Source organism: Engystomops pustulosus, chromosome 3 (genome assembly GCF_040894005.1).
Source record: "Engystomops pustulosus chromosome 3, aEngPut4.maternal, whole genome shotgun sequence".
Lineage (NCBI taxonomy): Eukaryota > Metazoa > Chordata > Amphibia > Anura > Leptodactylidae > Engystomops > Engystomops pustulosus.
The window spans coordinates 133,730,773-133,745,594 of NC_092413.1; the positions used below are offsets into that span (position 1 = coordinate 133,730,773).

A 14,822-nucleotide genomic window follows, 5' to 3' on the forward strand; every position below is an offset into this window, starting at 1 on the left:
GTTTACCTTAAGAAGTATATAAGATACAAATGCTTTGAATAACAATTTACTATATATATATATATATATATATATATATATATATATATATATATATATATACACATCACATTTGTGAGTGATAGACCTTTGTAATACATATAAAATCCATGTAAAAATACAAACCTCTAGGGAGCTCATAGATATTGTTGAACCTGTTTCACTCCTTGATAATCCTGCACTGTCATCCATCTCTGAGGCTATGAAGTTCTTTACTGCTGTGCGAGGTTCAAAAGGAAGGCTCTGCATGTGTTCTTGGGACACAAGATGCTGATCTAAATTTAAACCAAATTGTTCCATTACAGCTGGATTCATGCTAAATTCAGGATTGACTTTGTAGTGTAATAGCCTCTCATGAGGCAATGTATCCATAGCTATGTTCATTTTATTTTCATCTTTCAATTGTGATTGCATGTTCCCAGAGCCTCTTGGCATTACAATATAGTCACTCTCCATCATTCGCTCCTGGGGATGAACCATATCTACATCTCCAGCTCTGAGGTTGTCATCTGTACATAAGTAGACAGTTCGTCTTAATTCACTATTCTCTTTCTTCAGACATTGATCCGCCATCTCTCCCATACTCATGGGCATGTGTAAAGCAGATGGTTGTTGAATAATAACTTTAGAAATGATGTTTCCTGGCAAGGTAGAGTAGCTCATTCCTTCTGGCTTTATCACCTTTTCCTCTTCATCATCATTCAGTGAGATCCTGGAAAGGGTGCCTGTTATTGTGGCAGCTCTGCAGGGGCCAATGTCCTTGTGTAGAACTGCAAATTACAAAACATTATATTATTTGTTTGATATTATTATTATTTGAGGATTGTATGCATGATGTGAAACATATAAATGTTAAGTCTTGAAATATTTTGCATTAAAAAGCTTGAGTTGAAAAGCTTTAGTTTATTAACATACACTGTGCTTTAAGATGATCACAGATGACATGTAATCTTCTGCTCATCATAGACTTGTCTGTTTTGTGTATTCACGTGAAACATTTCACTGTTTATATTTATGTCTTTCAAGTGATCTCCAAGCCTTTCAATAACTTAAATCATTCCACAAACTTTACATAAATCAGTATTCAAGTGTTACAAACCTGTTTCTGGACATAATGTTATTCATAAAGTTAATTTTTTCAGCAGTTTTCTTCTTTGCTGTCTATGAGCTTCTGTGCTGCTGCTGTTGGGAGGAACGTTTACATCAATGTGTCCCCACCCTCCTACATAGAGCTTCTATGTAGCATAAGACCTCCTAAAGCAATATTCACGACTCCTACTGATTTATGCCAAATTTGTTAAGGAGCTGGTGACCAGTACATGACTTATTCTTATAAGGATTTGTAGATGTATCCTTCCTTACCTGTTGATCTGGCTGGATAACTGTATTAACAGGCATTTCAAAGAATAATATAATCATCTGATAGCTTGAAATAAAGTGATATGTAAACTATCCTATTATGCTTATGTTAATTTGGCCTAAAAAAAAAGGTATTTTTCAACCAGGAGTTGCCCCACAAATACAATTTCTGAGCTAAATGTTTTACTAACTGTATTTTTTCTTTTCAAACGATACTATAAGTATATAGGGATGTTGTGGGACAACCCTTTAAATGTGGAGGGCCATAACGTATTTAAAAATAGCTGTCAGCAAAAGATGAGAATTAAGCTGTCAGCCAAGCATGCTTGTTTTCTGAATCAGAATGAGAGCACACCAAGCTGCATTAGTTTATCACCCCTCAGGACAGTGAAATTCTACATATTTCACACTTCTTTTCCATTATGTTTGGGAGTCAACAGGCATCTTTACACATAATTTCAAATGAGAAATACAAATATGCCTGTTTAAACAAAGATGAAGAGTCATTGTACAGGGGTTCTACCTACAGTACTTAGCAATTATTTTTATCCAGTTACATGCTGGTTTAGGTACAAGAGGTTTAGGTACACAGACTTGCCAAACATTGGCTCGACCAAAGAAATACCCTACCGAGAATTTTGATCATTGATTCCTAATCAGTAGCTCGTCATCTATAGTGGCTCTTTGGTGAGAGAGATGACATCATATACACTTTGCATGTAACAGCTGAGTCAGCCTCTGGCCCTTTTCTTCTATTAATAGGCACATGCAGCCCATAGGGAGTTTAACCCAATCTTGGATCTTGCCTAAATAAAATATCCAATAGGGTCATCTAGCCCTTGAGTCTTAGATTGAATTGCAGGGAACTGTATTCATATGATAGAATTTCACTGGGTTTCCCAGACTCTCACTTGGCATCCAATAGGGTTGATGGAAGTTACAGCTTTCTGGCCATTGAGGCCATTCCACATGTAACTAAAGCAATGACAGGTTAAAGGGAACCTGTCAGCAGAAATTGACCTAATAGACCACTACCAGTAAAGCAGCTGCACACCGTCCAGTTAATGTCTCTTTCAAGACCTGCTGTGGAGGCATCATCCAGGAAATCAACTTTGAAGTGAGATATAAATTGAATATATAAAGTCAAGGAGGCAGAGTTTTTAACACTGAAGTTAAGCTCTCTCTTCTTCAGAACACCCACTTCACCGTTATTTATGGTCCTGTATCCAGAAACATCACTAACCAGATCTCTTGAAGTTTTATTCATGATTTCAATCACAGAGCTGGAGGCATGTAGAGCTCCCTACCTTGACTTTAGTTTTAAAATCTCCTCCTCCTTGACTTTATACAATCAATTTACAGCTTTCTTTTAAGCTGATATTCTGGATGAAGCCACCATACAGGACCATGAAAGAAACAAAAACGCTTTGATCATATGCACTAAAACTGTTATGATCCCGAGACTGAAATATAGAGAAACTTCATTTTATCTATCCTGGTGGCTTCTTATGATTGACGAACCTTTTGCTTACCTTTTGAAAAACTTGAAGATATTACGCTGCTTCACAATATTCTGATGTGGTTTAGTAGGCCAATTTAGTAGGCCCTTTAAAGCATTGAAGGGGTTGTGCCGGATTAGAAAAACATGGTTGCTTTCTTCTATAAAGAGCACTGAATCAATCCATGGGTATTGCAGTTAAGCACTATATAAAAGAGTTTAGAGAAGATGCAATACCACACTGAACCCATAGACAGGTATATCGCTGTATGTAAAAGAAAGCAGTCATGTCTTTAAACTTTCAGAAAACAATTAAAATGCATGGTGTCTTGCTGCATAGATCTGAGTATATGGATTTCTGCTAGCAAAGAAGGATAAAACTTTCAGCACTAGACACATTAGTTTGATTTACAAGTATATGACATCAAAATGTAGGTACAATAGGTGGAATTGGACATGTCTCGTCCCCCAGCAAGGATGGCTGAGGCGTGAGTGCCCTGGACCGCCATTTTTACTATGGTCTCCTCCGGAAAACTAGCTGAGAATACATCTGATGGTGAAGCACACATCTGGATATACTAAGAGACCAGAGCTGTCTTGATAAATTCCACCCAATAATTTTATTTATTGATAACTTGTGTTTTGCATTATCTTAATGAGTAATTCTTTTATTTTTCTGCTTTCTAGTTGTAGAGTTCCATTTCAGAATTTCGAAAACTGCATGGGACTTTGGGCGATGACTTTATATTCAATACAAGCTGTGCAGTATTATCCTTGTTTCAAGCTTTCACACTGACAAGCACCATTTTATTTCAATTTTGAAAAATTACTGCACATGATACCCATTTTTTCAACTACAGGGGAGCTGGTAGCCTCTGTTTCTAATCATAAACTTGTAGTGTTCTCACAGTGTTGTATTGATTTTTACTTGACATATGTTCTTACCTGACCGACAAGCAATGTCCACATCTTTTTCGAAATCTGTCTGTTAGTGAAAAAAAATATATAGTGTAAATATATCTATACATAAAATATAAGTAAACAGGCTTACACTTTCACTTTGACAGTGAATAATAATACAAGGTATATTGTAGACCCAAAAAATATTGTGCACAGACAATTTTTCTTTACCTCAATGTCCGCTTTCCATCACTTGACTCAATGACGTACTGTAGCCCAGTTTAGAGCTCATTACAGCTGACTACATTATAGACCACAGAACTCTCAGTTGTCATATATTTATTTACTAAAAGTTGAATATATATTGTGAAATGTTCACAACAAGGGACCCTTTCTACCATTTGAGTAGGGATCTTTGTACCCAAATCAATAAGTTTGGTATATCCTTGATTGGTTAGATATGGAGTATTTGTTGGGCACACATTTATTTTCCAATGACCATGATAAGAGGGTAACCCGACCCTGAACCTGAAAAAAAAAATTTAGGTGCAGCCGGTCCTCCAGGTACAAAAAGGTTGGCGAACACTACTGTAAGGTATGCAATGCTCAATTAAAACGAAAACCATGGAAACCTGTCTTTTTCAGGTGCATATTCTGTGCCATAAAACTGCACGCAAAAACCTTACTATTACAATTAAGCCATAGGGACCAATATTTTAGTATATTAATCCAAAAACTCTTGGGCTAATCTAATAACCTCTCTATAATATACTATTACATCATAATCATGCACCTTTTTGCAAGACAACAAATATTTCACAAAATCATGAAATTAGTTGCCATTCAAGATATTGTACATCATCATCTCAAGAACATTTGCCCTTTGATGTGTTGTGTATTGAAATATATTCGCATAGTTAAAGAGATTACACTTAACACTGTTCAATGACAAGCAGGGATGATCATACACAACATATACATATCGCTGCCTAACAAATATGATAACAGGCTTCAGTGAAATTGAATGCAGAGAAATTTATGACTACATTTATCTGGAAGACAGAGATGAAAGCAGGCAGAAAGTATTAACTACGCAACAGCGCAGAAGCTTGACTACGACATGTAAGATGAATATTAGTAATCAAGTCAGTCCACCAAAAGATACTTATTAAATCTCCTTTCTGCTACCCATTGCACTATATGTATCCAATTTTAATTACACTGCAACTACTGCCTACATTTTTATTCCTGTAGTAGCCATTGTTCTTCCCACTCAAGGGTTAGCTATAAGTTATATTGTTTTATATTCTTAATAATTTTTTGAGTTCTTGGAATTCCACAAGCGATTCACTGAAATGTTTTATAAATAAAAAATAAAAACAAATGTCTGTGCGCTGACTAATTCTGTTGTGCTCTAGTGGCATTCTAGTTTTCAAACTTACCGCTGGAGGAAGCACTGAGCTGTGGCACAGAATAAAACTCTACATTTATGGTTCTGACATTTGTATTCAAGGTAAGCTGGCCTTTCCTTTTTATGATAATATAACTATCCAAAATAATGTAACATAAAAAAGTAAAACGACATTTAAAAAAAAAAGTGAAACAATCACTTTGGTGCAATAGACAGAAATGAAATAAACACTTTGTACTTTCATAATTTACGCAGCGCTGCACAGAACTTGCCAAATTGATCCCTGTCTCTAATGGGGCTCACAATCTAATCAACCTACCAGTATATTTTGGAGTGTGGGATGAAACCGGAGCACCCCAAGAAAACCCATACCAACACAGAGAAAACAATCTACACAATTGCTATACTTTTGCATTTTCCTAAAGAAAGGTCTAAAGTAAACTTCGGCCAAATAGTTCTGATAAGGTGATAAGTGTGCAATATTCTTCTTGCCAGCTGATAAAAGTACTTCAAAGCACCATCTTAGAAGACATTTCCCTACGAGGAACCAAGATGGGAACAGAAGAGTTTAAGGGACTCAAAGGGACTGCTTATCATATATAAATATCCTGTATAAAAAACATATTTTTTCTGCGATGTTGTTCTTTAAACTATTCTGTAAGTGTCTGTTGTACTTGCTAGTAAGAGAGTGGTATACTATAGTGAGGCAAATGCTACAGACAGTGCCAGAAGCAAAGTAGTGCTGCAATCCTGGAATCCAATATGCAATCCAATATCCTTAAGTTGGCTTCAATTGAGCTACTTGCCCAGTATGGTCTTCCCCAACAATATAGCATTCTTTCCATTCAATGGCTCTACTTTCACAGCTTTCTACTGACACGGCTTCCACTTTCTAATGCAAGGAGATAATCCCTAGACATAGCTTAGCAGTAGCTTAAATTCTTAAATAATTTTAAATCATGGACTATGACATGTGTATGTATTATCTCCTAGAGCGATGGTGACAAATAAGTCGATATGGTGTCTGGTTCTCCAATGAGGAGAAGCACCAGTAAAAGCTTTGTAGATTGTGAGTTTTCCTGCTGAGGAAAAGTGTGTGGATGCCAAGTTTTATGGTATTCTCAATGTTGAGCTTTGGACCGGTAGAAATAATTATATTTGTGAACTAATACAAAGGGACTAGTCTGGCTGATCAAATTTTGTTTCAACAGCAGCATCATTGGCTCCACAAACTTACTGTCGTATAATTGCTCACAAAAACTGCATTTGACCAGGCATGGTCGCTACAATGAAAGCCATTTGAGCATACTTCTATCATTTCCTCACTATCCTCATGAAAAGTTTGCTGTTACTACGTTATTTCCACTATACTGTATTTTATTACTGTCACCCTCCTATCTCTACTTTTTATTATTTCTGTCTTATTACTTCTCAATTTATTCTTCCTTGCCCTTACACTTACAATGTAAACTGCAAAAGCCTTGATTTTCTTTCTATATTTACAAAGCACTTGATATTATATTCAAGTGGAACTCAACTGTTTCCATTGTTTAAAAAAAGAAAAGATTTGTATAAAAAACAGTCAAAATGATTTCTATTCTATATTATGTGAATAATTTTTCGCTTTGTTATTTTGTTCTTGGGTTTGGATAATAGGTTTTTGCCTGCTAATGAAGTGTGTGACACTTATTCCCAGGACTACATTGGCTGTAAGTGACATTTAATAAACCAGCGTTACAGTGACATTTTATAATTACTCTAATACACTGCTCTCAAGAACTTGTGTGGTGAATCATTCTTAGGAAAGAAATTACCATTTCCATTGCTATGTCACTTAGTCCAGTTATCCTGCTTATGAAAATGTCTAAATTTGTTACTTTGCAGGATCTTGCATCTTTTACTTTTGGATTAAAAAATGTTTTTAATTTAAATTTTTTATATTGCTAAATTTAAAGTCAGAACAAGAGCTCTACTGCTCTGTTTTACTGTGTCAGAAAGTGGAGCTATTTTTAATTTCACTTCTTGTTACTTTGTAGAAAATGGCAGGCATGGTTGTGAAATCTTGGCTGGCATTTTAATTTCTAAAATACTAATATGATAAATTTTATGTTCCGGGTGAAAAAACTCTTTAAAGGAAAGTCAACTTAATAAATGTCACCAAGATGTGTACCAAATTTGTAGACTTAAGTTTCTAAATATTTAGGCTTCCAGCTGTACAATTGTGTTTAGGAAGTTGTATCTTTAAATATACTTAGTCGAAAGCTATTTTATTTAAAAAACTAAATGACATTCTAATATATTTTGCACCATTTATAAAAATGTTGTATGTGGCACAAGCCAGATTTTTTGGCCTCTTCATAAAAGTATAGTTAAACAATAAAAGGGAATGTCAATGCAATCTACTCATTTGTTTTCGTAAGTTAAAGACACCGGCATTTTTCTCAAGCAAAAACTGATAAAGACACTGTTTTATTAGTGACTTCCTAAAAAAGTAGGTCCACTAATATATTGATTATACATACAAGTATATATACGCATTTTACTGACCAACTGTGCAATTATTGAAAATGTTATGTATATATGACAGTTAGAAACAGTTAGAAACTTATAGTCTGATACTAGTATGTAGATAATCTAAAACATGTTAAAATATAACTGCCAGTCAGGCCAATAAAAGCATAAATAATCACTTGTAGTCGGCTTTGGGGCAGAGATATTTTTATCCCCTGTAAGATACAGGGTGTGATAAATATGGTCAGGGGAAGGGGCCCTATACTACTTAAATCCTCCGCTTTCCTCCAGCCCCATCCCAAATAGCCTAATTGAGTTAACATTAGAAGTGTCCTAACCCCCTAAGTGGTAGAGCTTCAGAGCATTACCTCAGCCAACCTGGCAACGACTGTTTAAGAGGCCTCCCTCCATTTTGTTTGTCAAAAGGCAAAGGATTATAAAAAATAATCCCAGCATAACATGTTGGTTATTGAGTTATGCTCCATCTTAGCCCAAGTTCAAATACATATAGATATTAATAATTAGGTTCTAGCATCCTTGGGTCCAGAGATATAAATATCTTGGGAAGGGACTATTGCAAACGGGTCAGGTTTGGTATATCTATTGTGTGTACTGTTTGTCTAGTGTGCCCTTAAGGCAAGTAAATATAAAATCTAACCGAATTGCTCTTTTATCTCGATCCAAGACTCTCATGTCCATGTCTCAATTATATAGATGCTACAGGGTTGGTTCCTCACCATATATAATCCCGTTACAGACCGGGCTTATATTAAAGGAGAACTGGTGGCAGCTTATTTGGGTTATTAAGGTTCTGTTTCACTGAGGGGTCGTTCAGCCATTTAGGGTTGTGATTTATTGTAGTGCCATTTCCGGAGGTTGTGTGGACAACTCTAAATCACTTCCTGCGCCTTCCGTTCTGGGAGTGTCTATAACAGAATAATTAACTAATGAGGAGAGCAAGGTTGCCATGAGGGGGTGGAGTTGTTTTTATAAGGAAGTACCTCATTTCTTTAAGGTAGCAACACAACTTGTAGCTCCTAATGAGTGAAAGCCTATCTATCAGCCGACCCCTAGGCGAAGCTGGTGCATAGTAGTTGCCTCATGGTAGAAGCACTCCTGCTTATTACCAGGAGAAGCCTTCAAGATATTTGAAGACAATTTGTATTCATTAGGACGATGAATGCATGAAATAATTCATAACTGAAGTAACTTACAATTGATTAATAAGACCATTACATCTTTGTTCATGTGAAACAATTTGCTTTACATTTGCTTTGCTTTCCTTGCTTTTTGGTTCACTTACAAGCATTACAAAATTTGGCATATCACAAAACAATTTTACTCTGCTTTGAATTTAAATATATAAACTCCATAATTTCTTTTTCTCATTCATGTTTTTTTCTTATTGCCCTCTAAATGTTCCAGAAAGCCTGTACATTATAGTAGATTCAAATCCACTGTGGCATTTTTGTGATCACAGTATCATTTAGAGAAATTGCCTATTACATCTGGGAGCAGAGCAATTTCCTAAAATGAAATCTTCACATTATTACTTATTGACAATGACGGGCGAATTCATTTTGATGACGGATGCAGGACATTCACAAACATAAATTCCTGTCACTTTCAAGTTCCATCTGTAATCCATATTATCCCCATAAGACTGGACCATTGGGTAAAGCATTGTCTGAGGATGGGGTCAGGTCAATTTTAGACATTTTGACAAGATGGCACAAACCTGACAAGACATGGTTGACAAAGCAGTGTAGTATAATACAATGTAATAATGTATTATTATTAGAGTAAATTTAATTGATTAGAACAAAGTGTAACTTGTTTAGGTAAGTTTACTGTATACATTGATTGGAGGCTTCTATTTTGTACAATTTATTGCAATGCAGCTCTGAAAATTGTAAAAACAAATATGTCATAATCTAATTCTGGCACCATCAACAAATTGGATATCGTCTGATGTGAGCAGTATTCATTAAAGTCATGACTGGATAGAAGAAAATGTTGTGTGAGAAGCTTCAACAAAGAAACTCTTTTTAAGTCCATTGATTGGTACAAAATCTGAGAATAGTAGGGAAGGAGAAAGGGGCCAAAGAAGAAACAAGAACTGAATAGCAGAAATGAAAAGGACTATAAAATGGTCCAGATATAACAGAGTTTAACACTTGTACTTATTATCTTTGTGCATTTATCTTAGCCTCAAAAAGTTAGAAAAGGCTTAGATTAACCCCTTGCTGACCTGGACCCTTATCGTTTCTGCATTTCTGTTTTTCACTATTCCTGCAATCACTTGTTTATATTTCTGTTTACAGAGCTGTATGAGGGCTTTGTATCTGCAGGACTACTTCCTAGTCAGTAATATCTCAGGCAATGTTCTGTTAAACTGGAAAGAAATTTTCAATACATTGCAATGGACAGTTGTACCATGCTCTTATTGGCTTTATACTGTATTTAAAGGGGTATTCCCATGAAGACAAGTTTCTTAAATGTACTCAGAATAACAAAAATTACAGCATTTAACATATATAATTCCAACCTGTCTCTATCAGTCCTGGTGTACGCAATTTTGGTTGCCTAGACCTGAACATGTCACTTCTGACTTAGGGTAGACAGCACTGATTTGACATGGAAACGTCTTGCCAGTACAGTTTAGGGAACTGGTTTGACTGAGTGAGTGGCTATTGATGAGGGTCATAAAGTGTTCTCCTTATGGAGACTTTGCCAATTAAGGCTGACTTCTACGCATGTAGAGACTTATAGCCATTAATGCTCCACAAGGAGATTCTGAGAAATATGAAATTATGTTTTTTGGGAAAGTCTGACACATTTCTGGAAACCTGCCACTTTATTGCAGTGCTTGTTCTGAAGCCTTGCTGATAACAATCCTAGCACTGGTTGGCTGATCATAAAAATAGCAAAATAGAATTATAAGAAAAGTTGAAAATCAAAATGCTAAACCAACTTCATCTGCTAAACCAGCTCCATAAACCACAGTATAAAAAAGTGCCCAAAACATTCAACCTTTCAGTAAAAAGTTAAGCTTGGACTACACATGGACAGTGCATAGTCAATATTCTTAGTGCCCTCTTGAGAAACATTGTGGCTTCTCTTCCTGTACTCAGTTTTATACAAGACTGTCACAGTCTTCACATGAAAGCATTATTGGAAAGTCTTAGACAACTCATCAATCCAGTGTTCTCACAGGGACCATTGTCAATATTGTCATCCTTGTGTCTTTCCTGTCTGTGGTTTCCTTTGCAGGGGCTCTGGGTTGCAACAACATCAAACATTGCATGAGGAAAGAGTGATAAATGATCACTAGCAGAACTATTAGGAGTAAAAAGATTTCAGTCAAAAATGTACCTGGTAGGCCCATGCTACTTTTCCTTTAAATGGATAACTGACCGTGTAACATTAATGTTTCGCATGGGTCATTTTTATTTTGATTTAATACTTCGCCTGTCAATAAATGCAATTGAATACAGCAATTGAAGCAGAGTTAAGTAACAAGAATCCAAATGGTTTAATATTAATACTTCTTTTTGACAGCTACACACTGCACACACTGAAAGTGCATGCAAAAATCAGCAGCCAAGCCATTCCCTAATTTCCATTGCTTTCCATTTCTAATAGCTTTCAGTAGATTTTGTAGGTTTGTACTGTAATTTGTGTTAGATTGTCTGGAGTTTCTTACAAAAATATCCAGGTCAACATCTGCAAAGAGTTTGTATGGTCTCTCCATGTTTGCATGGGGTTTCTCCAGGTCCTCTGATTTCCTCCCACACTACAAATCATTGGAGTTGATTGATTGTGAGCCCAATGGGAACAGGACTGATTTGGCAAGCTATGTGTAGCACTGCATAATCTGAGTGAGCTATATAAATAAAGGAATTATTATTATTAATTATACCTACAAAGTGTTTTTGGCATTGTGAAAATTGTTTTTTTAAGAACAATGGCTAATAATAAAGCTCCATTGCAGCATTATAACTATAATAATAAAATTACCACTAACCATGATTTGTGCATGTCCATTGGGAAAGGAACTTGAGGAATCTGCATTAATTGGGTCCTGGCAGTTTCTTAGCCGACATCTGAAAGCATCTTGGACCTACAAAAAACACAATATTTAACACTTATTGCATATTTCATTAGAAGGCTTGAAGGCTATTTTATTACTTTAAAGTATTCCCCCATCTTTACAGGTTGGAACATCACGTCTCAGTTTCCATAAAGTCTTGTCTGACTTAATTGTTATGGCCACAGGGTAGTGATTTCCAGAAAAGCAAGAGGAAGCTATGCAGAACAGTTCCAAAATTAAAAAATAGAAGTTGGCTTAGATAGAAAAACAAAAACATGAGGGAATACTTCTGGGACATGCAAAGTCATCTGTTGCACCCACATTCTAGTGCGTGAAGATTTATGTATGTCATGAGAATACATCAGCATTATGAATAACTTGCATCTTGGATATCAGGCCCTAAATGGCACTTTCTCACTAGAGATGCACGGACCAGAACTTCCCCTTTTGGGTTTTGGGTGCACCCCCCTCGACCCAAAGATATTGTTGGTTTGGCTGCTGAACAGCCAATGAGACAAATGAATGCCCCTAACTACCAGTCATGGCTGTGATTGGCAAAGGGGACAGTGTTTAGAAGCCAATCCAACAAAAACCCAGAACGAGAAGTTTGGGTCCACTTATCTTTAGTTTTTTGACTCATGTAATGAAGAGAAATAAAGATCTTGAAAATTTAGGAGCTTTGTTACATTGGTAAAGCCATTTCAACAGAACAATTAGATAACAATATACATTTTAGTAAAATATCCTTAGAAATGTTAATCAGAATTAGTCTTTTAATCTGGATTCATTGCCCAAGTAATACAATTTTTATATAGATTATGGAATAAATGTTTCACTTTTACAAAGCAACTGTATAAAAATCATGTTTGCGTATCAGGAGACATCTCCAACATATTCCTGTTCTCTCATAAATTACTTCCATAAATTATTTGCCTGTCTAGAATCTTATTTATTTGAATTGTCACACACAGCAAAATCTAATCTTAGCTTTTGATAACAATGCACAAACCAAGAACTAAATTCAACAAGAGGAAGCATTATTAGCCTGCACGTGTCATAAAATTGATGTATAGATTCATAATATCTCCATTACATACAACACAACACCAATATATGTGCGCACTTCTGGTACTTTCCAATTGTTGAGATAAATTGTTGTTAGAAATATATATATATATATATATATATATATATATATATATATATATATATATATTGCTGTTAGGAACATATACCATATTTCGGGACCATAAGACACACTTTTTAGTCAGAAAAAAGTGCCTGCGCCTTATAGTCCAAATATCAGGAGGATCCAGAACTGCCAGGCCATCCCGATTCCTGTATCCAGATCAGGGAATTGCTGATAAAGCATTTCACCCGATCACCATGAGAGACCTCTGCATTTCTCTCTCCTTGCCATCCAGACTTGTAAGGCACCAGGACCTGTAATGATGTAATTGGGTCATGTGTCTCAAGTCAATTGACCCGGAAGCAGGGTTGTGATTATGCCTGTGCTCTGCAGCAACAGACTGTGAGTAGCTGCAGGAAAATGGGAGGCAAGTGTCACAAAGGCGATTAACAGCAAATTGGATGAGTGGATTTATTAAATATAGGGGGTTGAGAGTTGTTGCTGTCCATGTGTGTGTGTGTTTGAGCAGGTGTGGGTAAAGTGAGGGGATGTGGAGCTGAAGGTATGTAGGGGGTATAGGAATCATAAGTGGTTTAGTGCTGATGGTATGTATGTTAAGGGAGGTTTATTGTAGCATAGCTCTGTGCACACAGATAGCTCTGCATATGTAGCAGTTCTACCAATGTACATGATACAGAACAATTTGTGTGGAAACTTGTAGAGGTAAATGTGACAATCAGGACATTTAAATTGAGATAAGTGAAATTTTCTTTTTTTATGTCAAATCTGGGATGAATCTTATAGTAAGGTGTGTGTTATCTGAAAAATACAATATGTTGAGATATGTTGAGATAAGTTTCTGTTAGAAATATATTTTCTTCCTCATCATTGGAACATTTCTTAATGTACTTTTCCTTGACACATCAAAACAAGTCACTTGTGTGTATGTATCTAAAGCCCAGACATCATTTGAAATATTTTAACTGAAAACATGACATTTTTTCACTCAAAAGGGAAAAGGGTCTTATGATAATATGGATTGATCCTATTCCAAAATATTGTTAATTCAACATTAAAAAGCTTACGGATCCAAAAAAGAACAATAAAGTAAAAAATGCAGGAAAATGTTATTTTGTTTTGATTAAAATGCTCAAAACATATAATATTAAAGAAATCGTGACCCCAGTCAAATTTATTTGCAAAACAAAGCTCCTTTGAAACAAACGATTTAATATAACTAAACTGATATTGATTTGTTTATATTGATTACTAGACAATATGAAGAATTTGCTCATTTTAAGTCAAAATACCTATATGTAATTAAAGTACAATACAATCTATTGCCTCTTTATTGTTTACATTGTATTATAGTTGTTATGACTGACATTGATAGATGTTTTATGGTTAATCTTTCTGCAAATGGACATATAATGAGTTTGTTTTAAATGTTTCATAATGTCTCTACAGTTGTCGTCACCTTTTTAACGTTTACTTTAATTACCATAAGTATATGGAAGCACCCTGTGTGGAAAAAATCTTGATTCATATCTTGTTTTTTGGTAGTTATCTACTATCTTTGGTTGATTTCATGGCATATCACATTTTTCCATGGGGATCTTAATTTCTTTCTAACTACTAGGTGCACTAAACAGTTTCCCATTATTTTTTATGTAGACATCCCTTTTTCCTAAGTGGACATGTACATTATTATAACAACAAGAAGATTTACAAAGGAATATATCAGGATTAGTTGCAAAAATGATTGGCATTATAAATCAATAGCAGTAATACATGTATACGTCTTTCCTGACCTTGTGAGGGAAATTTGTCTTGTAGAACTAAAGTGAGCTAAAAAGAGTTTAAAAGAGAATTGTAGAATGTT

At 35.4% G+C, this 14,822-nt stretch overlaps 1 protein-coding gene across 8 annotated transcripts in view; it reads right to left on the reverse strand.

Annotated features, from left to right (window-relative positions):
* Positions 1-14,822, reverse strand: part of ADGRB3 (adhesion G protein-coupled receptor B3) — a 577,118-nt gene that overhangs the window by 25,203 nt on the left and 537,093 nt on the right. For all 8 annotated transcript variants that reach the window (XM_072142190.1, XM_072142192.1, XM_072142193.1 and 5 more), the window contains 3 exons: positions 11,746-11,841; positions 3,842-3,881; positions 166-809 (listed from right to left, as the gene is read on the reverse strand). In XM_072142190.1, coding sequence (XP_071998291.1) covers positions 166-809; positions 3,842-3,881; positions 11,746-11,841 — 780 coding nt within the window. The remainder of the gene's footprint in view (positions 1-165; positions 810-3,841; positions 3,882-11,745; positions 11,842-14,822) is intronic.